Source organism: Copadichromis virginalis, linkage group LG11 (assembly GCF_057382275.1).
Source record: "Copadichromis virginalis isolate Kocher_CV1m ecotype Utaka linkage group LG11, C_Virginalis_male_GT1.1, whole genome shotgun sequence".
Classification (NCBI taxonomy): domain Eukaryota; kingdom Metazoa; phylum Chordata; class Actinopteri; order Cichliformes; family Cichlidae; genus Copadichromis; species Copadichromis virginalis.
Window position 1 is genome coordinate 31,415,771 of NC_140628.1, and position 25,454 is coordinate 31,441,224.

Below are 25,454 nucleotides of genomic sequence, written 5' to 3' on the forward strand. Positions count from 1 at the left end.
CTATAATCCAGTTTTGAGATCCCTTCCCAGACGCCTTAACGCCCACTCACATCCTGGGCCATCTGACCTCAGGAATTCGCATGACAAGGTGGGGCCAGGTTTCACAATGAACACACCCGAAACTCTGGCTGATTGGGTCCCACACCCAATTTCACACCTTGGCCCAGGTGATTAGAGGATCATCAGGGGGTCCTTTTGTCCCTCTGTGGGGGGTCACTCCCACTAGGTTTATATCTGGGACTCTCCACCATTTGACCTTAGAACTGAAGAAGCTTCTCGGATGAGAGGTGAAACGTCTTCAAGCAACTTAAAGAAGTCCAGACGCTTTTCTTTGCAAGCTCCTTTGACTATAGAAGACAGATTTTTACAATCAGTGATACAATTACACTCAGCAGAATCACCATGTTTGCAAAAATAATTCAGTGTATTTGTATGAATGTATCCCATAGTTGTTATTGTTTCAAGGTGGAGTTCAAACATGTTGACTGGCTTGCCCTCTTGCTTCCTTTAGTTTCCTTTTTCAGTTCTCTTTGAACAGCTTCCATTAATTGCATTATTGCTCCAGGAGTCCTGTTCTTTTCATCTGATGCAATCTTTAATTTTAAATGTGATCTAGACTTTGATGTTTGGTTATATCATACTGGTTTCTTTTTCGAACCGCAGTATTGTCACTAAAATTAATTACCCTGTGATCCCTTCTGCAGTAATGTCAGTATTATTATATAGCTGAAAAACATGCCCATTCATCATTTGCTTATACTTATCCTGCTACACACTGATAGTCTCTGAGACAGGTTTGCTTCTTTTAATGCCAGACCCGTAGGTGGGAATTAGCTGGATGGATTTAAAATGGAAGGTCTGGTCTTCCTCTCCTTGCTATTTTTTCTAGACATGCATGTTTGAGAAGACTTTTACTGGAACCGGTGGGTCTCTGTAATTTCAACATAAATTCATGAAGAAAAAAAAAAAAAATATATATATATATATATATATATATATATATATATATATATATATATATATATATACATACTCCTCTTTGCCTCCTTCTTGAATATTTCAGCCAGCTGTCTCCAAATTTTGCAAAAACAGCTCTAAAACATCCAGCAGTGCCAGTTCTCGTGCACTATTTTGCATGGAGCCTATATTTTGCAGATTCTAGACATAATTAGCATCAACAGCAAGTATTTTATTGCAATAGAGAGGTACAGCAAACCAACTAAAAATGCAAACTTAGGGAATAATATTTCAGGATTAGTAGTATTTTGTGCCCAAGCAGCAAGATCTCCACACTACAGGAAGATGGTTCACAATTCCTCTTAACCTGGTGGTGGTACAGTATAGACATAGACACCTTTTGACATTGAGACTGAAAATAAAATCTTCTTTGGGCACAAATACTTGTTAGAAGTTGGGAAAGTATGCAATTATAACACATACTTGAGATTATCTGTGTGCCAAGTCCAACCCCCGATGCATCTGCTTCTAATGTTATCAGGCCACTAAATGGCTGAACAGAAGCAGTAATGGATCGTGTGTTTCCAGATTAAATCATTAACAAAACAGCACGCTTGCAGGCTGGATGAGCACTGGAGGCTTAATGTATTCGGCTCTGTGTTTAGATTTTTTTGTGACACACAATCTTGACTTGTAGGGTTTGATCATGTTTTTGTTTCTTTCATTTTCAAACGTTCTTTAGCCATTAAAAGAACTTAGTCCGAGAAATAAAACCAATATGTGGCATACATTTTTGCATTTCAGAACACCAAAACAGAATAATAAACAGACAGAAACTAGTTGTTTTCTATCAATAAACAGCTGTTTCCATACGGTGTTGTCTTTGTTTTATTTATATTTGCAGGAAACTGAAGACAAATGAATTTGCTGGAGGCATCAAGGACTTTTTAAAATAAAAGAGCAAGCAAACTACATCATTGGTGACAAACCTACAGTCATTACAACAGTGCTTATTTGCAGAGACTGCAAACCCCGATCTAAATTATATAATCATAAATGAAGAAACAAAAACTCCATAATAATTATTATGATCACCACAAAGTACTGGACATACACATTTTCTTTACAGCACACTGTGGCAAAGATTAGATAAGATATTTCTGCTTTAAAAATAAATAAATAAGAATATGAGGAGATCGGAGACAGTGAATGGTTAATGACTCTGTGCAGGCTGGCAATTTAGGAATGCTAGCTTGCATATTTGGAACCCTTCATCTATAATTTAAGAGAACAGTGTCTTAATAAAAGGCCAGCATTGATTAAAAGTCTTAATCAGTGAAATTTAATAAAAAAATGTCTCATTTCTCATCATAAAGCTACAGGTAAAAATTATACCTGCATATTATTACCAGAACGGAAGAGCATCCAGTTAGAAAAACGTCAGGTCTTCACTTGTAGTTAAAACCAAACGTAATCTGAAGTTTCATCATCATGGTTTATTCATTTTGACAGAGAGATTCATTTGGGTTCAGTTCAGTATAACAGTTAAAACTGAAGTGCTCCTTATAATGTATCATTCTTTGTTTCACAATGCCTTTCCCCCTAGAGATGTCTGTACCTGTACAAAATTACTGTAGTTTGAGGCCTATAGTGGATTTTGCTCTGCTGATTATGAAACCATTTAAACACAGCTTACATAAACACTCTGCTGCTTCAGTCAACTTACTCCATCATTTTAAATGAGACAGCCAAACAAAACAAACCAAATTTCATAATAGGATTTTATAAACCTTTAGTCATTATATTTATATCCAAAGAAATTTTAATCTTCACAAAGAGATTATTTCTCCATTTCTTTCTTTTGTTTTCCACTTGACTTTTCCATAAACATCTTTACATACATTTAACAATGTACATTAAAAATTGCATATTTGCTATTCTGTGTTACATTGTTAAAATCAATCTGAAGTGCAATAAATACCAATTTAAATCAAAATTACAATCAATATCTATAGTTTCTTATGCAAAATGATAGGGTATAGGGAGTTATGGCTACAGTGTGTGTGCAAGTCTGAGAGATGACTCTATAAGACATGGTGTAAACTGACAGGTAGGAGGCTTCTTGGTTTGTTTAGATCAGGTATGAGGTTTGGTCTGTACTAAGTAAAAAGCTACACAATACAATGTTCTCAACTAGCTTCAGAAAATCTGAAGGCATGGTGCTTCAAAGGTAAAGATTGCTTCCATTAAGCTATTGCTCGCATTAAGGGTAACTTATGACTCTGTAATTGGAACTAAACCAGTACCAGGGACCAAACTCTGGACATCGTGGTTCCTGTGAATTTGGCCATTTATTAAAAAAAAAAGAAGAAAAAACCCTGTCTCTTGTGAGTTAATACATTCAATGGATAAGCAATGCTAAAATACTAAGTACTCCCTTAATGATTAATGGAAACAATACAGAAAACACAGCCTTTGATTTAACTTCATGTAGATTCATGTAGTCAGAGGTTGGGAACTGTTTTCTAACCTTCTATTAAGACAGTGTTCAGTCAGAGTGGCTGAGTGACGTGTGACAAAACTGCTTTTCATTTGTCAGTCTGGCTTTTCACTGCTGTTCAATACTTGAATGTGTGCCTGCTGGCAAAAGAATCATGCAGGATGTTTACTGTACAAACTAGAATCCCTTTCACCATCAATATACATCAAATTAATATATTATTGACACCATCATTATCAAGTTAGACTATTAGTGAGCTTTAATAATACACCACAGGTTCATCAAATGTCACTGAGTAGCACAACCAGATGGCTTGTCAGCATCACCTTTTGCCATTCAAACATTTGACGCAATCCTGTGAGAACAAAGCACAGACCTCTAGTGAGGCGATGCTGAAACTTCCCAAAGACCCCAGAAATCAGTGTCCAGTGATCTTTCAGCACAATTTGAATACACACACCCATTCATACATACACACATTGTCTATAGGAGATAACACTTTGGCCACTCACAAGCAAGTATGTTGTGCTTCAGGTCTGTATTTTCTAGTTGACTTGAATAATTTTGAAGACACACGTGCATTGTGGAAAAGAAGTAGAAAATGAGACACTTTGCGTTGGCCACAGTGGAAGAAATCCCCTCAGATCTCATTCTTACACCTACACGAAAAATGCCAGAATCAAGGTTCGACCTTTTTCAGAACTGGAAAGTATGTCGCTTAAATTTACAGACTTACTATCAGAAGTGATGGTGACTTTTTCCAGGTAAAATGAGAGGCTACTGTGTCACAGCACACATTAAATACAATTATGTAGAATCTAAAGGCATCTCCTTTTCTCATTTCTGACAGTTATCTTCTTAGGACACAACAAGATAGGAGAGGGTTCGCTCTCAGTACACAGACACACATAAAGATAAGACAACAAAAAGCAGTTACTCCTTGCCCTGATGCTTCGACTGGCAGCAGACACAGTGACAGTTAAAAGAATAGATGGAGAGCAAACAGTGAGACAGACACAACAGCAATCAAAAGGAGAAAAGAATAAAAATATGGCCACCGTTTAACGCTGTGTGTAGAGACAATGTACTGCAACTTGAACTAGGCTTGAAATTAACATGTGCTTTACATTGTCCAGTTGGTGTTGCTCAAAACCACCAGAAACACCAGTTTTTCCCTAATGGTGGTATGTGACGGGGGATCCCATGGAGGAGGGGCAGTCCATAGCAGCGGAAACTGCCACAGAGCAGAAGATTACATGTGATAAATTTGATAAAAATGAGGGGGGAACAAAAGAGTCATATGCAGAGTGAAATCCAGGAGAAGAGGTGGGGTTATTACACAGTTTACGGGGCAGATGATGTGTGTAATATAGGGCTGCCACTGCATCTCGCATAGCCGAGGGATCAGGGAAGGATCGCGATTCATTTGGCTTTGATTTCTGTGTAGTTGCTGCCGTCATCCCTCCTCCCTGAGGCCCCCTCCCTGGACCTTGCCCCGATAAACTCCAGGGAAGCGTAATTCAGCTCTTGCCTCTCCAGTCCCGCCATAGTGCCCACAGATTGATAATCCCCGTCTTCTCCCTGCAGACAGAAACACCGTTTAGTGGCAAAAATCAGCGGCAAGGTGCCAGTGACACCTCAGATTGCAGAAGAGCGCGACAGACACTAAAGAAAAGATGTTAGTGATTACTGGTCGACATACTGAGAGGGAGTCTGAGATGTTTCCTGTTAGACTGGCAGTTTGTGTTAGCAATGAGGCAGCCATGCAGAAGGCAGTATTGGAAACAAACAGCAGTGTACAGAACACAGAAGCTGATATGCGAGGAGATGCATCTGTCACTGAGGCTTGTGTTTTTTGGTTTTTTGTTTTAATGGGGATTTGTAGGGGAACCTTACCGTAGTCTCCTCTAGAATGGAGTTAAACTTTGAGCCCAACAGCTCTGTCTTAAGCTGTGCAAGAGTTAGGGGAGAGAAAAACACACAGAAAAACGCAGAGAAGCGATGAAAGCAAGAGAAAAACAGTGTTTGGAAAGGTCATGGTTGGAGCTACTAGACTGCTAGTGGGACAGATTCTTTCTGGTACCTCATTTCAGAGGTTAACATGGGGTCTTATCATGACTGTACGACTTTTTCATTACACAAAACTTTAACCCCAAACAATCTGAGAATGGTAATCCAACCCATCCTCAATCATAATCATAATCATTGACATCAACATGTCTCACCACTTTCTTCCTCAGATTTTGTTTGTCCTTCTTGACTGCGCTGTAGTACAAAGCTGGGTTCTCCAGGACCACATCCTGCCTAGGGTTGCCATTCTCTCTGGGGGACGGAGTCACATAATCAGACTCGGTCTCGACTGCCACTAACGCAGGGCGACACGCCAAGCCTGGGCATCCATTTTAAAACAACAAGCTCTGTAAGGTTATGCTGGAGGCCAACCGTGGCTGTGAGTGACGTGGTTATTTTATGGGTTTAGTCGCTGAGATCACACCCACTTCAGGGCCAGAGAAAGCTTGCAAATTTGGTGGTCCAAATATGCCTTGAGGCTAAAATAAAGCACTTTGGTTAAGAGGGCTACTCGAGTTGTATTTAGCATAGCAGGTCAAGGATACAGAAGCAGTGTCAGAGCAGGGAATCGTGCCTGCAAAATATAAGGTTAGTCCAGCTTGCTAACCAACTCCACAAGGCAGCCAGTGTAGATCTCCAAGGATTTCAACAAGGACTTGTCACTGCAAATGAACTGAAATTGCTCAGGAGAAATAATTCTCACGTCCACATCAGTCCCACATTCACTCGTATACAGTGTGCAACGATGTGTTTTAGAATGGATGACTAGGCTTAAGTGTTTCCTTGGATTTCAGAAAACGCTTAGTAAGGAAGTTGACTACTCCTGCCTTGCAACGGCTTCTCCATTAGTTTGTCATTTATACTCACTTCTTGTTGTTGTGACCAACATATCTAACTGCTGCAATGATGAAGGCTATGACTGCCACTCCTCCAATGGTGCCGACTATAACTGCCATCATGTACTTTTCTGAAAACAGAGGTGGTAAAAACAAAAATGAAGGGGAGTGAATTACTGTAAACTTCATTGAGTAACACATGGAGAAACTGCCCACCGAGCTAACAAGCCATATACACTCACTGGCAGCTCTTTTAGATACACCTGTTCAACTGCTCATTACACAGATGTCTAAACAGCCAATCACATGACAGCAGTTCTGTGAATTTAAGACCATGTAGACATGTTTGAGTCAGCTTGCTCAAGTTCAAACCAAGCATCAGAATGGGGAAGAAAGGTGATTTTGTATTTCAGTGACTCCGAGTATTTCAGAAAGTCCTGACCTATGGGGATTTTCCCACACAACCATGTTCAAGGTTTACAGAGAAAGGTCAGAAAAGAAAATAAATTATCCAGTGAGTAGCAATTCTCTAAAAAAACAATGTGTTGTTCATGCTAGATGTCAGAGTGTAATGTCAGGTTGCTTTGTGCTGATAGGAAGCCAACAGTAACTAAATAAACACTCATTACAACCAAGGTAGAAGAGCACCTTTGAACATACTATCTTGAAGACGATAGACTACAGCAGCACAAGAACACACAATCAGCTAGAAACATGACTGAGGCTACAATACACAAAGAAATTGGAAAAAATGTCTGGTCTGATGAGTCTCAATTTCTGCTAAGGCATTTGGATGTTATGATCAGAATCTGCCCTGTGTCAGCAGTTCAGGCTGTGGCGGTGGTTCGATGGTGTGGGGGATATATTCTTGGCACACTCTGAGTTCTTGAACATTGTTTAAATGCCACAGCCTACCTGAGTATTGTTGCTGACCATGTTCATTCCTATGTGAGAACAGTGTACTCATCTTCTGATGGCTGCTTCTAGCAGGATAATGTCACAAAGCTCAAATCATCTAAAACAGGTTTCATGAGAGATGCTATCGTGTCAGTATGGAGCAAAACTTAGGAATATTTCCAGCAACTCCTGGGAATTAATGCTGGCCTGAAGACAAAAGGTGGTCCAACCTTGTATTATTTATACCTAATAAAGTAAGCAGTGGATGTCGTAAGTATTTATAGCATAGTCTAGAGGATTTAGGTATAGAAGAAAATATAAACGGAAGAAAAGAGACTTATTTTTTTAAACTGCTGACCATTGTGGAATTTTTAACTGCTAATCAAATAGGAGAAAACTGTGCTTTTTTTGTTCGGATCCATTTTCTGTAGCAAATCAATAAACATTTAATTTATGGAAAAGGGTCAATGTAAGTGGAATTGATTGAAAATTGACTACGGTGTTTAAGTTTATTGTAATTAGTAGAAAAGCACAAAAATTTCCATTGCCTTAAGCTTCATGACACATAACAGGAAATAGTCATAACCAGGCATTGCTTACGCGTAAAGTACAGATACTTTAAAGATACAGATGTCAGAAAATAACATCTGACATGTATTAAAATCTTTATTACAGGGAGTGCAGAATTATTAGGCAAATGAGTATTTTGTCCACATCATCCTCTTCATGCATGTTGTCTTACTCCAAGCTGTATAGGCTCGAAAGCCTACCACCAATTAAGCATATTAGGTGATGTGCATCTCTGTAATGAGAAGGGGTGTGGTCTAATGACATCAACACCCTCTATCAGGTGTGCATAATTATTAGGCAACGTCCTTTCCTTTGGCAAAATGGGTCAAAAGAAGGACTTGACAGGCACAGAAAAGTCAAAAATAGTGAGATATCTTGCAGAGGGATGCAGCAGTCTCAAAATTGCAAAGCTTCTGAAGCGTGATCATCGAACAATCAAGCATTTCATTCAAAATAGTCAACAGGGTCGCTAGAAGCGTGTGGAAAAACCAAGGTGCAAAATAACTGCCCATGAACTGAGAAAAGTCAAGCGTGCAGCTGCCAAGATGCCACTTGCCACCAGTTTGGCCATATTTCAGAGCTGCAACATCACTGGAGTGCCCAAAAGCACAAGAGACATGGCCAAGGTAAGAAAGGCTGAAAGACGACCACCACTGAACAAGACACACAAGCTGAAACGTCAAGACTGGGCCAAGAAATATCCCAAGACTGGTTTTTCTAAGGTTTTATGGACTGATGAAATGAGAGTGAGTCTTGATGGGCCAGATGGATGGGCCCATGGCTGGATTGGTAATGGGCAGAGAGCTCCAGTCCGACTCAGACGCCAGCAAGGTGGAGGTGGAGTACTGGTTTGGGCTGGTATCATCAAAGATTAGCTTGTGGGGCCTTTTCGGGTTGAGGATGGAGTCAAGCTCAACTCCCAGTCCTACTGCCAGTTTCTGGAGGACACCTTCTTCAAGCTTCTTTTTCAATTATATATTTATTTTGTTTATTGATTTCATTGTATGCTTAAAGTATGGTTTTAACTGCTATCTCTGTTTTATTATTGGAAAGCACTTTGGTCAACTTTATTGTTTTTAAAAGTGCTATATAAATAAAGTTGGATTGGATTGGATTGGTACAGGAAGAAGTCTGCATCCTTCAAGAAAAACATGATTTCCATGCAGGACAATGCTCCATCACACGCGTCCAAGTACTCCACAGCGTGGCTGGCAAGAAAGGGTATAAAAGAAGAAAAACTAATGACATGGCCTCCTTGTTCACCTGATCTGAACCCCATTGAGAACCTGTGGTCCATCATCAAATGTGAGATTTACAAGGAGGGAAAACAGTACACCTCTCTGAACAGTGTCTGGGAGGCTGTGGTTGCTGCTGCACGCAATGTTGATGGTGAACAGATCAAAACACTGACAGAATCCATGGATGGCAGGCTTTTGAGTGTCCTTGCAAAGAAAGGTGGCTATATTGGTCGCTGATTTGTTTTTGTTTTGTTTTTGAATGTCAGAAATGTATATTTGTGAATGTGGAGATATTATATTGGTTTCACTGGTAAAAATAAATAATTGAAATGGGTATATATTTGTTTTTTGTTAAGTTGCCTAATAATTATGCACAGTAATAGTCACCTGCACACACAGATATCCCCCTAAAATAGCTAAAACTAAAAACAAACTAAAAACTACTTCCAGAAACATTCAGCTTTGATATTAATGAGTTTTTTTGGGTTCATTGAGAACATGGTTGTTGTTCAATAATAAAATTATTCCTCAAAAATACAACTTGCCTAATAATTCTGCACTCCCTGTGTAGTGTCATATCAATTTAAATAGGATGTGATAATAGTGACACATTACTTAGTGTCAAACTAAATACTAAGTAAAGTTGTCTACTCACTCTCTTGCTGCAGCTCCAGTAGTATGCTCTCTCTTCCATATGCATTGGAGATGCTGCAGTGGACGTTGACAGCAGGGCTGCCGTTGTCGACCCGTTCACCTTTCTCCCGTAGCTTGATCATTCCTGTGGACGTGTGCCCGTCTGTGTGCGTGTAGAAGTTGTACCGGCCGTCTGTTTCGTTGATGGTGATGTTCAGGTCAGGCAGGTAGAACTCGATAGTGGGTTCAGGGTTCCCTGTGGCCATGCAGACACACTGGACACCTTCCCTCACCACTGTGCACTTTGACTCCTCCAGAAGCACAGGGGCATCTAATGAGGGAGGGCAAGAGATGATTACATCAGATAGCTGTTGACTAGTAACAAATTATACTCCTTTGGTCAAGATTTCCTTTAACCTCCTAAGACCTGAACTCTTCCATGGCATGCATTTTTAATTTATCTTTGATATCCGATCACATTGGGACCCAATAAATGTAAAAACAAAGAATTACTAGATTTTTTTAACCTTATTTTTGTTTTTAAGAAAAATAAAAGCCACATATGAGGATATTCGTTTAAAATTTTGATAGAACAGTAGCAGTATAGTGTCCTCGTAAGTGGATATCAGGCCCTTGTAGAGCAAAATTTAGTATTTTGGTCTAAATAACCCAAAATGTGATGTCCACATATTTGGACGCCAGGTCCTAGGAGGTTAAAGTACGTTTTTACTCAAAGGAAATAAGAAGTTTTGTGGAATTCTACAAAGTGCAATTCACCATACAGATAGCACATTACCGTACATTGGAGGGTTACACAAACGTATCTCTTGCTGCCATCATGCTTTATTCTTTGGCCTAGTTTTAGACTCCCTTTAAAAATATAATACAGAAAACTGACGCACTCACACTCGACAGTGATGTTGAGGGAGCTGCTGGCTCTCCCATGCTCATTCTCTGCCAGGCAGCGGTACTGTCCATCTCCCTGCGGTGTGATTTCCACAATCGTCAGCACTGACAGCTCATCCGCAGTGATGGTGCCCACCAGTTGCCCATCCTTCAGCCAGGTGAGGGTGGGTGCTGGGCTTCCCTGTGTGCTGCAGTGCAGGGCCAGAGTGGTACCCTCTACTACTGTAATGGAGTCATTTACCACAGGCTCATGGGGAGGATCTGCAACAAAGAAGAGAAAATGAATTTGTTATGTTTACTATTCATATAAGAAAACCTCTATCTTATAATTCTTACATAAGATCCTTCTTCATTTCAAAGGCACCAAATTAAATAAAACCCACAATATCTTTTTTTTTTCCTTTTGGACACACAGTGACCTAAATAAATAAACAGTGACTTTGATATATCTAAAAATATGCAGTACAGATTCTGAGCAGTTTTTTGTAGTACATTCATTTACTGCAGTATTGCAGTGCAAGTTGAACTGGCTGAAACATTGTGATATCAAAACTTTTGCCTTGTCTCACCCAATGTTTGTACCAAAACAAAAAGAACATTTAAGCTCTATGGACCAGATACATTGATTTCCCAGGACATTTTATTGTGGTTTTAATGGTGGTTATTAAATGAAATCTTATCAGTAAAGTGGCAATGGTTTGGAAATCATTGAGCATCTATAACTTCTTGTTGTGAGTCCCTGTTTAGATCAACTGTATTATGAATCCACACGGGGGGTTGACATTCAAAAGATTTTCACTTATGCTTACAAATGCTGGGGTTGGGAGTCATTTGCTATCTCAAAAACTTACACTTTACAGCCAGGTAGAGTGAGGTGTTCATGATGCCATAGCCATTGTCCCCAACACAGGTGTAAATTCCCTCATTTGCAGGTGTCACATCATCTAGCATGAGCGAAACATTGGATGCTGTGTCCCACAGCAGCTCTTGGTCTCCAAACATCCAGGCGATCCTGGCAGGAGGGTTACTGTCTACCTCACAGTGCAGTGTCACAGAGCTGCCTTCCATCACCTCTGAAGAGGCATTCACCCACACAGAGCGTGGAGCATCTGCCAGGAAACATATAACAGGGAATTTATTTTCCAAGAACTCGAATGATGTCTGCAATTCACAGAATAACTGTCTCCTAAAAAATGATTTAATCTTTTCAATAAAAGAAATCGACAAATCGACAAATTTACACCCTCAAATAAAGGTTGAAAGGTAGCTCTTTAACTTGAGGGGACTTCAAAGCAAATTATATCTAAATAAAAGTGAAACATGCAGATTGATGTTTTGTACTAAATCCTGTACAAGCACCAGATATTGTTTTCAACCATGCTAGTGACAATTTTAGTCAGCAGTTAGCTGAAATGGTTCAGCAACTTTTAGATCGGTTTTTGCGAAACGAAAGTGAAGTGAACAATAGTTTATAATAAGAGTTCACACTTTGGTAATTTGAACTGGAATATTTTGTACTGTTTCATAATAGTGGGATTACTGCTACTTCAGATTTGTCAGTGTTAAGAAGGTTTATTCATCTATCACAATAGGAACAGAACAGAAACTGCAAAGATGCTGTCTTGATCTGAGGTCATTCCATACATGAGATTTAGATGAAAAAAAGAGTCGTAGGCTATTGATTTCTTGTCATCCTCAGTGACTACTTAAATACTGTCATAGCACCTTTGAAATCAGCTGTACTATGTCTCCGTGTTAACTAACAATTCATTTTAGGCTCTTCGGTTATTTTTTTCTAAACCATACAAATATATCTTAATGCATGTTCAATCATCCAGGTAAGGGAATCCCAGAAAACTGAATCCAGAATCAACTTTCTGACATAAAGATATGCTTGAGTTTTGTGATCTCTGAGAAAAAGATCCACTTCAACTCACTTCACTGCAAACTGTCAGGCTCAACATCCCGTTTGAAGCCATACTAACATAGTGGAATGCTTTTCAGTCTTTCAGTTTGATGTTTTTATTTTTTTACTTACACTTGACGTCTAGAGAAATGAGCCTCTCATAGGCTAGTGTTGTGTTGGGGTAATAGACCCTGCAACCTAGAAGCTGCCCATTGTGCATGGGCCTGGGTGTGAAGGTGAGGGTGTTGGAGAGGACTGCTGTGTTGCTTTCTTCCACGAGGTCAGTGCTGAATTCTGGGTCGGGCAGGTAGTCCGTGTACATCCACTGGATTTCTGGAGTCATGTCTGGGCAATTATCAGGAGCATAGCATGTAAGCTCCAAGCTCTCGTCACTAACAATCTCCTCTGGTACATCGATGTTGGGCTGATCTGGAGACAGAAATATAAAAGGAAAATATGATTGTTATGGCTTTTTTAATAGCTATAAATTTTCAACTATAAAACGACTTCCGATCGTCCTGTCATCAGTCACTTACCCAGAACCTTGAGCTCAGTGAAATCGGGGTATGTATAGATGTTGGCTCCACCGAGATCTGCACGAAAGTAGTATCTCCCCGAGTGCTCGGTGCCAATGTTGTTGATGAGCAGAGTGCAATTCCTCTGGTGCAGATCTCCCAGCAGCTTGGTTCGGCCCTTGTAGCTCTCATGCACAACGTCTGTACGTGATTTAAAGACTACAGGAGGGAAGAGTTGTGGGTAGGGCTGCCCAAAATACCAGATACCATGAATGCCACGGCTCGGCCTTATTCCAGACGGATACATAAAGGTGCAGGGGATGACCACACAGGAATTTGTCATGGCTGAGATATCCCGAGGTAACCAAACATTCCACTGGCAACTGGCATCTGGGGGAAGAGACAGAAGCTCAGTGGACTCTTCAACATACAGGATACACATAGGAATATTACCTGTCTATCATCATAAAAATATAGAAGTAAAGGAATTTATTACCACTGATGAACAACAGCAGTGGTAGGAGCAGCTCTAAACACCACATGGTCTCTGCTCAATACTGGACCATAGACCTCTGAAACAGACGCCATGCTGTCAGTCATCAACAGAAAAACATACACATACACACAAATATCACGTTTCCACCACTGATGCTGCTGCATGACTCACACGCCGCACAGGCCTCTAAAAAACAAATTCAAGATGTTCTTAATGTTTCACAGTTTCTTGGTTTTATAGTATATCATAGCAATCCTCTATCAAAAACCCCAATGTGGAACTTTTCAGTAAAACAAAGAAAAACAAAGATCAGTGTATCAGTTGTATCAAAGTCCCACAGGTTTTACTTTTTTGTCCGGCACAAAACATGACATGACATTTCTGCAATACTTAGTGTGCAACATGGACCACACGTTACAGTATACGGACTGAAAAGTGTCATTAACATCCAAAAAGATAATACATTCCTTCTTACTATACTGTGAATACTATAGAAAAATATAATAATGTCAACGTCCTTTCTGTCATGTCCTACATTTAAAAGATGCAGAGCTAACACTAACTTGAGCTATGTCTATGAATATGTATATTAAGTGCAGATAGTGCTGCTTGCAAAGGCTCAGTCACAAGTTGAAAACTGCTCATATGGAGAGTTTTGGCTTTTTATCAGATTGGGTTGTGGTGTGAACATTCTTAGAAAGAAAAAGCACCTCGTATACAAGAAGTAAAAATAGGTTTTACTGTTTTGAACTACTGTGGTTTTACCTTGAAATACGGATGGTTAAAATGAATGGAACCTCTGAGAACAAATCTTCAGCAGTTCCACTAGAGGGTGTTCACTCACACCCAGACAGCTTGACAGCCTCCTTCTCTGTGGAAAGAAAGAAAGAGAGAAAGAAAGAAAGAAAATACCAGTGACATCAGCATTGCCAGGCGATTACAGCACTCGCAGCCCCCTCGCTTGCACAGACCAATAGTAAGTCACACAAACACAGCATCAGTCAGCACCTGTTTGCTCCCCCTCAGTAGAGTCACTCTCATTATGGTTGCCATACGCAAGCCGATTCAGTGAATGGCTCTCACTGTTTCCTGAGCCTTGACACAAAGCCAAACTCCAGTCACCACACATCATGTCATTAGTGGATTACTGGTACTTTCTGTGCTGTACTACAAATCAATCCAAATAGACAATATTCACTTATCAAAGCGTATGAAAACAAGTGAGATAATGAAAAAGTGAGAAACAAAAGCACATTACCACAGAAGAATCAAGCTGTTTGTGTTGTTTACTTCCTTTGCTCACTATATAGTCTGGAATATCAACCCTCAGGTTGAAATAAATCAGTCCATATAAATTTTCATCACATCTATTATGAGCTCTAATGAATAATATTAAAGTACCACTGAACAGCTACCCTGAAGTACCCCTGAGCAAAGTACCGTCCCTACACACTGCTCCCACTGCTTCACTGAGTGAATGGGTCAAATGCAGAGAGAGTAATTTCCCCATGGGGATCAATAAAGTATACATCATTATCATTATTATTATTATTATTATTATTATTATTATTATTATTATTATTATATTTCTATATAAATTCAATCTGTCATTTTTATTTTATTGGCAATACCTGCACTGCAAATGCAAAAATAGCTGAGGTTTGATATCCTAATAAAATCATGGCCATTTCGAGTACTGGGGTCAGAATTCAAATATACATCCCATTACTGTGGTGCTCAGAAGGTAATAAAAAATGCTTTGTCCTTAAATTCACCACCAAACAGCAATCAAACTCAAAAAAAAGGAAACAGACTGCAAGAAAAAGCTCATATTACTGAATCTTACCCTTTCTAATTCAACTGAAATAGTCATGTTGACATGTAATAACACATGTTAATAAAGGCTTGTTGGACTATTTCTCTGTTATTTTTAGATATATTTGCCTTTATTTTCCAGTACGCTGTTGAGATGCATAGTAGAGAGGGAAGGAAGATGCCATGCAGTAAAAGTGGCATGTGCTCTGACCCCCATATTGAGGCTTTTACATTAAATTATGCACCATAATGTCTGCATATTGCTCCTCTCTGAGATGATAAATAGCCAGTTTCTCATAAGCCTGGAGTTTTCATATGCTTGCAATGTACTCTGAAATTATCATAATTCACTCATTTACAATCCAAAGTGCAATATAATGCCATTATATTTGTATTATTTACTTTGAGTTCACAGTTGTTTTCTTATTCCTAAAGAAATCTATTTGTCTAAATGTGGCATACAAATGAGATGTACACCAGTATAATGACGGTTAGTTTGGACGTAGAATAAATGCCTGTAGAAGGAGAAGCAGCGGATTTCAGCCTCACGATGCAGCAGCCGGTGTGTGCAGATGGCGGGTCTGAGAGTGGATTGTGTTTTAGAGCTTCGTGATTAACACATCCCAACATCCCCCAGAGAATCCTTGACCAATATTAGCCTTGTTGTTAGAGAGAAGGGAAAATTCAGTTGATTTTACACTGAAAAAAGCACTGGATGTGCCACTTATCATGCAGTCCAATAATTAGTCAGTCACAGTCACAAATTCCTAGGAGCATGAGGATGTAATTTTATTTTTACACTTTATATTTAAATTTGCCTGTGATCTTTAAACCTACCGTATCTGGTTATTTTGGGCACCTGGAAGCAGTGGACCCAGGTTGGGAACACAGTATTATCATGAAGTTGTTACCAAATATTTAATCATTTTCATTTCTGGTAAACTAGCATAATCATTTGAATTTGATTTTCTGGCCACCTGGTAAATGTAATCCCAATGGTGTCTCTTGTTTAGCTATGTTTTTGATTCTAGTCCTGAGGGAAATTACTCTTCAGTTTCTAAACACTCTGCTGTCCACTATGCTAACCAACTTGATGCAAATTGTGTGTGGTGTAAAGCTGAGGGATTTTTAAACTTTTTTTAGCAAAAAAACCAAAACAAAAAAACAACAGCTGCCTGCTGCAACTGAAAGCTGTGCTATTGAGAGTGATGAAAGTCAACCTAAACAGTCTCAGAACTGCACAAGCAAATTATAAACTCTGAGTAAGTGAGAGGACCTTTTTTTTTTAATATATATTTCAGCTACCAAAAAACCCAAATATCTATATTGTAGAAAGGGTCAGACTTTGAATTCTTGGCCAATAATGTCACACTGTTGCCTGGGACAATTCAAACTTTTCTCCAAAGTTGCATCAACCTCAGACATCTGCACTGCAACAAAAAGCCAAGAGCTAAGTAAGTGTGTCCAGGGTGAGAGGCCATGCATCAGCAACATAGGAGAGAATAGAGCACAGCAGCTGGGCAGGGCCACTGACACCACCACCAACCTTACCAACAATGGCTTTATTGATGGGATGGACAAATGGCTGGCACAGAGCATAGCATACGTGTGCACACTTTTATATACACGACTCACGCAATGCACACAGAAAACACTTACCTCATAACAGCCTCAGCACCAGGCTCCTGCTGCCTCCCAGCCTTGACTTTTTCTTCGTCTTTCCTTTGTTTTTGCTCTCCCCGAGTTGGTTTTCTTGCCCTGCTTCCCAGATGCCACTGTCTGTGGGAAAGGATAGAAAATGGAGATAAAAAGATATGTTGAAGCAGACAAGGGGAAGGGGAAGAGAGGAGTCTGTGTGAGCTCTGGTTTACATGTGTTGTGGGCAGATCTGAATATGTGTACTGCAGGCCCACTCAGCATTCCTTTACTTTCCACCACTTCCATGCACTGTCCTATGTGCCTTGATGCCCTGAACTTTGAGCCTACATTATGCTTCAACCTCTGAGACTTCTTGACATTTCTTGAACTTTGTTCACACAGACTTGTTGTTGTGACTGAGACACAAGGGCCAAAGCTGCTTGGTGAAGGAAAGATGACTCATTATTGGTTTAGTAAAACAACATTTAAACTTTTGGGAGAACATGAAACTTGAAACTTGATGTTAGTTTCGCTTTGATGTTAGGGTTCATTTGTGTTCACCATGACTGCATAATCAATGCAACCGTTTTCCAGATGTGTGTGGGAAAGCATAGAGTAATAGTCTAAAGCGCACAATTCAATTTGTGAAAACCATGTCTAAATGAATTTAAATTTCTGAAATTAAGAGTCCTTGGGGCATGATCATTGATCTTTCCAGCCTTATGCAAATCTGCATTAATATTTTCCCTACTAAGGAATGTTAGTAGGCAGTAGTGCAAGCGTATAAATATAACAAAGGCAAGTTGTCTCTCCAGTATGGAAGTTTTTTTTCTCACCCTTATTGTTATATGTAGAGTGAGTCACTGTTCAAGAGCCATTAAGCCACAGGCCAAGTCATGGCATTGAAGGAGTTGTGGATAACATCAAGGGAATCCCTCTAGAAACAGACTGGAGAGAGTCTGAAGAAGACAGTGTTGCATTGATGCTATGGAGCTATGTACAAATGAATGCACAGCATGCCATAACCCCTACACACACATGCAGCATAAGGCATGCCAGCACACTCCACAGTGTGGGGTGCGGAGCTATGCGACCTTCCTCTGCTTCCCTTGGTGCTGGTTGTAAGCTGAGCATGCTCCATTGTGCTGCTGGGACTCTAATCATTGCCTATACAGTGCATGCATATTAAAGACTCAAAGGGTAACTTATTAAAATGTATCACATTTCTTCTCTGGTTATTTATTTATCTCAAAAAAAGAAGCAGAGGGAACTTTACAGAGAAGCAATTAAAAATAGTTTAAATGTAAAAGATAACTCTCAGTAATCAAACATGTTTAGCTTCATCTAATCTGTGTGATGCTTTGTGCAAAAGGTCCTTTTCTAATATCTGAGGCAATCAAACTTCAACGTAATCATTTATTCCCCATCACACTTCGGGGATACAGATGCTATCTAAACAATCAGTTCTGCTAAATCAGGCCACGCCACCTTTGATGAGTCATTTTATATTACTGAAATTGCTCACACAAACCAAAAGGTTTACACGAACACCCCGCTTTGCCAAGAAGAACATTTTCATTGTAAATATCGTCTGCACCACATCTATACGAGCATCACCAGAGCTCTTGGACAGAGAGAAAAAGAATGGGAACCTTGTGTGCAGAACACTGCTCATTGTCCAAGTGAGAAACTGAAGGAATTTTTCCGGAACAGGCCCGCTCACAGCTTGTGCTTTGCTGCTTGCCTGTGACGCGCGTTGATCCACCACAAGCTAAGGCTCCCACTAAAATACTCAGAAGAGCAGATGGTCTTAAAACATGGCTGCTCCCCCTCCCACACATGGCGCGCTGAGCTGCGATGAGCCCAGCGCACCACACACACACACACACACACACACACACACACACACACACACACACACACACACACTCTCTCATGTGCACAAGATACAAACATAAACACTGAGATATGCCAACATCCAGTCACACATTCTGTCCAAGGTACTGCAGAGTGTTGGCATAAGTAAAAGACTGGACTTATGTATGGCTCATACATAAGGCTCATCATGTATGTACTTATTTTAGTGTTTAGGTACATTTTAGCTATGCTTTACTCTTATCTGAAGTTTTTTGCAGGAAACTTCTGCTGGCAGTATCATATACCCAAAAGTGAGAAACCACAGAAAGATGGCCTGTGTTTTTCCCGGTATTTGCATGAGTTTGTGGGTGTGTACCATCACTTTCATCTCAAACAACACACAGAGATAGATTACAATTATAAATGGAGGCTTTTACCAAGAGCAAAACACACGCACAGGATATTAAAGCAAGCTTTATTTGGCAGACCACCAACATACTAAGAGACCAGGAGCACCAATAGCTTATCTTTCTCTGCTACCTGGCAAAACCAACTACTGGCAATCCCCATCCCTGTGTGCAGATGGTAAGCCACAGGCCTTCTCTCTTTACAGCGTTCTCCCTTCCGCTCTGAACAAAAGGGGGCGACAAACAGTGCCATCACCTGTTCAGCCACACAGACAATGCATATGTGAATCCATCTTAATGCTTCCTAAAACCTTCCATTTGACTTGATGTCCTGAAACAGTGTGTATAAAATGCCAGGTGTGGATTTAGTAAAAATCAGGCTAGTTTAGATTAATCAGAAAATTTCTAAATTGCGACAGTTTAATTGGAAGGACAAAATTTTCACATATCCATTACACCTAGAAGTATCACAAAGTTTAAGGTGAGAAATTCAAATGTTTCTTGACAGCCGGTGTGATTTAGCATAAATTAATATCTCTTTGTGGCTCTGCGATCTTCTTTAAAAATCACTAATTGGTATATAATTAACCAACATTATGCTCTCCTCAACTCCTGAAGCAGCACTCTGAATTATATGAGAAACACATTTGGTTAAACATGATTGTTTCCACTTTTCTCTTAAAAAAAACAAAACATCCTCTTTGAGATTCAAGGAATCACTCCAGCTCCTCGCAGTCTCATTACAGAAACCATATACATCCAAACTACTGTTAAATGACTTGTAAAAATGTTTTGCTTGGTGTGTAATCGAAGAATCTTCTACCTGGCATCACATGTCTGATTAGACACCGTAATATGTTGTGGCATTTGCAGGAACAGCTCAGTGCTAATGGCACAGGCAGTAAAATCTGTCCAGTAATAATTGGCTGGGCTTTTAGCATCCCCCGCTAATGTTCAAAACACACACACTCACTCATCCATGCACGCTTACACATCATCACAAACACGTTCAATCACGCAAGCGCTCATAGAGGTGTACACATGCATAGACACACACTCATTACCTAACTTGGTCTAACTTGTGATTCATACAGCACATCTCACTTTTTTCACACCCTCGGTCACTCATCACATCATTTATGAACGCTCACGCAAGCAAGCGCTCATTCACCGTGTCCGTAAGTGTTTGACCTTAAAAAACAAAATTGTTAAAATCAGATTAATGGACTGATTAAATAAAATTCAATCCCCATGTGAAGAAATCTGTATCCTGTTGCTTTTTCTCTCAGGAAAAGATAAAAACCTCAAAAGAGGATAAAAATCACAAATAAAAACTGCTCCTCACCTGTGTAGGTGACCACAGTCGACCTCCAAACGTTCAATAGCTCCTGTATGAGCAGCTTCAGCAGCCACACTCACATGCAAAGCATCGCACCACCAAGACCTCTCGCCACCCTCTGTACCAAGCCCCAACAGTGGGGAATAAAGTGCTCTGCCCACCACCACCATCACAACCATCATCACCAACAACACCCCCCACCCCCCGCCCATCTCAAAATGAGTCCTTCAGTGTAGCAGCATTGTTCCCAAGCTTTGCCCCAAGGCTCAGCCATTCATAAATACACATGGGGCCACAAAGGGCCACTCTGTTCCACCTCACCCTGACAAATACGGGTGAGACTTTGAGCTCCAAGGCCTTTCTGTCCAACATGATGACTTGGTTTAGGTTGGATGGAACTGAGCATATTTGATCATTTTGGATTGATGGAGAGGCGATCCACTTCTTTCTGGGTGTCAGTGTAGCACAAGGCAGGAAATGAGTTTGGGAGGGAGGCTGAATAAGAGGGGTATGAGTGAAAAGAGAAAGGAATCCTATGAGGCTCATTCAAAGCCTGTCATTGATGGAGACTAAAAACCTCAAATAACGCTAGCAGTCAGAGGCTAGAAAAAATAAAGAATGCTTTGCCCCGTGAATAAATAACTATACACTTAGAATCGTGTATGTTCCTTTTTAACAGAGCCAAAGCTTCAAACACTAATATCAGTGGATGTACAAGAAATCCCTACGAAGTAAAAGCTATGAATTCAGGCTCTGTTTTAGACAGTGTTTTTTCCTACTATTGCATTCGTATGATGTCAGCAAGCACCGATACCCTAATATGGTCTTCACACACAGCTGGCTATAAGTACAGAAGCCCCACCCACTCGATGTTCAAACCTTTTGCTTGAGTGGCTGGTTGGCGGCCAGTCAGAAAAAAATGAGCTAGAAATGAGCTAAGGGCTGTGACCTACGGGGCTGTGCTTAGGGGGGTATAAGAAACACAAGGATTATTTTGAACTATGAAGTCCAAAAATGAATATATGGAGTCTAAGATATGGACAATTTAGATGTTAAAGGGTCTGCTACTGCTTTGTTAAGCAATAGTTTAACAAAAGAGTGGGGATAGCTCAGTAGGTAGAGTGGCCCAATGATCAGAAGGTCAGGGGTTCGAATCCACTGAACGGCTACCCTGAAGTACCCCTGAGCAAGGTACTGTTCCTACACACTGCTCCCTGGGCACTAGATTAATGGTTCCCCACTGCTTCACTGAGTGAATGGGTTCAATTTCCCCATGGGGATCAATAAAATATACATAATTATTATTAATAAAAAAAGAGACTTAACAAATTGGAAACTGGGAATTACAATGCTCCTGATATGGCATGAAATTAGCACTAGGGCCAATTAAACAGTAATTATGACATCATACCTTGTCTACGTTGTTTAAACGTTGATTTTCCCTAGAATTATTGGGCTTGGCTTTTTCCCCCTACATCTTACCATAGAGCTGATGCTGATGATTTGTGTGTGAGATCCATCTCCTCTGTCTTGGTGAGTAAGGACACAGCAGACTCCTCCTCTATATCCTTTAGAAAGGCCACACAGTGATCTGAGGTCACTGTGCAGTGGTTTTTGAACGCATTCATTTTCCTTTCTACCTGTGCAGTCTGTGTAATAGTTCTGCTTTGCAACTTTTCAGCCACCCTCACACATAACAAGCAACAGCAATATAAAGACAGTCTGGGTAACTAAATTGTGACATTAGCATTTTATTGCTGCTTAAGTTTTGTCCAAAGTCAGTTCACCACATTTCTGTTAACTTGTTTAAGTTGCTTCAAGTTAGAAAGCACACCTGCATGGTGATGCTAGCTGACCTATAAAACTGCCAACTGCTCCTTCCCTGCTGTTACTATTAAAGAAAATGCATTATTAAGCCTATGTGGAATTACGAGTGTTTAGACAGTTGCATGGTGCTGTAACCGTGTCATGAAGCCCCAAGCCTTGCAATCAAACCTCCTCCCTCCCCCTAACACAGTAGCCATTGTCTCCCAAAGCCTTCTGGGACAGAACAAGCTCAGCTCGAGCCTGACACCGCACAACACTGGGAAGTCGATGTGCACAGATAATTGTCTTTTAATCACAACAATCCCCTTTTCTCTGCCCTTGCTCATTTGTCTCTGTCTCTTGTTCGACTGTTCTCTCTTGGTTGTAATTCTTGTGCCTTTCAGCGAGTTTGACTGGCCACAAGCCGGGCTGAAAATGGACAAAAACTGATGGTTTCAAATTTAAAGTGTCAAAAGCTGCGTTCTAATCTTAATATAATTTTATTCATTCCTTAACAGTTTTTTTCCAAAATGATGAAAAAAATAAAAATGATGAAATTTAGGTTTTCTGGACAAGTATTATCTCGAGGCATTGAAAATAATGATTGTCCCCATCTCAGGAACAAAAGCTTGTTGTCGAGGTGTGAGCACTTCAAATGAGGTCAGACATCCACACATGGTGCATGCAGCACTTGGCCATGTGTGGAGGCAGAAATTGAACTTTCCTGAAACCTTTTTATGAAATGATTCTGATTACTTTTTGCAAGAGCAAATGCAAACCAAGAGTGGCTTTGCAGAAAGGCTGTCTGAAAGTATGAAAGCTCATCTCCATTTGAAAGATTACCGTCTCTTGTCTCAAGGACGTCTGCCATTTCACCTTCCATTCAGCTGTGACTGCTCAGTTATGAGCACTTTTACATTTCAGACATGGCGAGAATACGTGTCATGGGAACTAGTTTATTTCCAGCAAACTCTGACTTTTGTAATCCTGGAGCCTGTTTCACAAAAGCCACCAAAAAATGGTGAAGAATTCTTTTTTCCTTTAACAAGTTAACTTGTAAATGGTTGATAATGGTTATAATCTCCCTCCAACAACTGGTTTGTTCTCTTTGATTTCCCATCTTGTTTAATGAACTAATAAAAAAGCCCTGTACACCCATGTTTAAACCACACGGGCGATTATGATTGGTTTGGTTAATTGGACTTCTTATCTGGGCTTTGTAAATGTGCACAGATGCACTTCACTCACTCTACTGTTACACTTCTTGAGTCTGGACATATCAAACATTTATTATTCTTATTAGAAGCGAAAGGCTCTGCCACCTTCAGCTTGAGCCATAGAAACTAAACACCTGCATGTTAAAGGTTTTAAAATGTTATTCTTAGCTAGAGATTTCATAGAGAAGCAGCTCAAGATTGGGCTGATTTGTTTAGTTTGGGATTAAAAGTAGGTGTGCAACCAAAAATTGAGTCACTTTTTGTGGACAGTGTTACTGCCAAAACTTCTAATCCACACATGCTCTAACTCTTTAGCAATGTTAAGAGTAAAAAACACCAGAATCTACATAATGCAAACACACAAAGACATACTTTGACAGCATTCTAGTGTAACTGTTGAGGGTGTCATGGTAAGAGAGCAATATAGAGGGGGGGTGTGGGCTGGGGTTGTACTGGACAGAGACTAGTAACCGAATAAGCCTCTGAGAATGGACCCATTGTGTCTCTCTTCGCTTCACTGGACAGAAGCAGATAGCTACCATTTGCAAATAGATGAAGAGTTGGTGAAACACGATGATTTCATGTTTCTGTTATTACACTTAGCAGATGTTCACCTAAGTTGTTTTATATCTGGTATTAATGCATTTAACTTTGTTTAAGCAATGCCGGTTTTAAAGTGTACCAGCTGCTCAGGTATTTAAGCACTGAGTTTCCTCTCATTTGTATAAACAGAAAGAATTTTAATCTCAAAGTTAATGTCCCAAGAGAAAAAAGTCTTGCTCAGAAGGATGGTGAAACTCACAAATTTAACTTGTCATTTATTTCCCAGTAGAAGTAAATGGTTTGGTATTAATGCCAATTTTGCCAATATCAGTGAGAATGAAAATGAGCAATTCTTAAAGGGATGTTGACCCTATTTAGGAGGTTGGATACAGAGCTGCAACATGTCGTGTTTTGTGTTGCAAGGGATTTTTATTCCCAAAGGTCCACCTAATCTCAAATTTGTCCTAAGTTCCCATTTTGTGCTCCAACTGTCATGGAGGGGCTTTGGATTTGTAATGTGCTTGATGTTCGGTTTGTGTCTATGCAGGCCCTCGTTAGGAAATCCGCCTATTTAAAATTTTAACTTTTTCAAACTGGACATATTATTGACAGCTACTTTGATTAAAAAAAGAGAAACAGTAACCTGTGACCTGTCACTGTTTGTTTGAAGTTTGTTTTTGGGTCTGTGTTCTGTTGAAATCGCCTAAACAGGATTTGTCTATCAACTTGACGCTACAGATAGTTAAAACTGTGTTTAAAATGACTGAAAGGCAAAAGGACAGCATGGCTCCAACGTGAAAAAAAAAACATTGAACATTAAATGATAATTAGCTGATAATTTGTTAAGAACATAGGGAAGCTCAGCGGTTTATTTTTTTCTTTTATCTTTTGGTCAAAATGTTTGAAATACACAATGCAAGGATATCAAACAGAACATATCACCAATTTTCCCTGTGTATCATACTTAGATGTAAATAGATAACCTGCTAAAATGTGACAGGGTCACCTTTAATTATAATGCAATAATTATAACATGCAATCAAATACACAGCACTGCTGTAATGTACCCGTATCCTTTCAGAGTTGCCACAGTAGTTAACTGTCTGGTATTCTGTTGCAAAGCCAAGTCTTTTAAGTGAGAATTTCAAATCCATATGATATAAGACAAAAAGAGTAATCACATAGTTGAAAAACCTAATCTGACTGCTTACAATTGTAGATCAGAGAACAGCAGAGCTCTTACCTTATCAGCTGATCAGACGCCACTGAGGAGACTCGTCTCTCTCCAACATTTGCTTTCTCCACTGC

General features: G+C 39.9%; 1 protein-coding gene across 4 annotated transcripts; it reads right to left on the minus strand.

The window, feature by feature from the left end:
• Positions 1 to 1,827: 1,827 nt before the first annotated feature.
• On the minus strand, positions 1,828 to 25,454 carry mag (myelin associated glycoprotein). 4 transcript variants are annotated; one of them, XM_085472006.1, is made up of 13 exons: positions 25,390 to 25,454; positions 16,999 to 17,118; positions 14,290 to 14,395; positions 13,525 to 13,600; positions 13,050 to 13,418; positions 12,646 to 12,942; positions 11,459 to 11,716; positions 10,608 to 10,868; positions 9,724 to 10,032; positions 6,395 to 6,494; positions 5,683 to 5,779; positions 5,354 to 5,407; positions 1,828 to 5,038 (listed from the first exon to the last, which is right to left on the minus strand). In XM_085472006.1, the coding sequence occupies exons 4-13, from the start codon at positions 13,568 to 13,570 to the stop codon at positions 4,880 to 4,882; spliced, it is 1,950 nt and encodes a 649-aa protein (XP_085328132.1). In that variant the 5' UTR covers positions 13,571 to 13,600; positions 14,290 to 14,395; positions 16,999 to 17,118; positions 25,390 to 25,454; the 3' UTR covers positions 1,828 to 4,879. The 4 variants fall into 4 exon arrangements, with proteins under 4 accessions (XP_085328132.1, XP_085328131.1, XP_085328133.1 ...); XM_085472005.1 differs by lacking the exon at positions 25,390 to 25,454 and adding an exon at positions 20,587 to 20,708; XM_085472009.1 differs by lacking the exons at positions 5,683 to 5,779; positions 25,390 to 25,454 and adding an exon at positions 20,587 to 20,708 and having other exon boundaries at positions 4,974 to 5,038.

Coding starts and splice junctions, on each gene's coding strand:
- mag (XM_085472006.1), bottom strand. CDS start 13,570: ATGTGGTGTTTAGAGCTGCTCCTACCACTGCTGTTGTTCATCAGTG. Junction 13,419..13,524: donor ACTGCTGTTGTTCATCAGTG/GTAATAAATTCC, acceptor CTCTTCCCCCAG/ATGCCAGTTGCCAGTGGAAT. Junction 12,943..13,049: donor CACTGAGCTCAAGGTTCTGG/GTAAGTGACTGA, acceptor TTCTGTCTCCAG/ATCAGCCCAACATCGATGTA.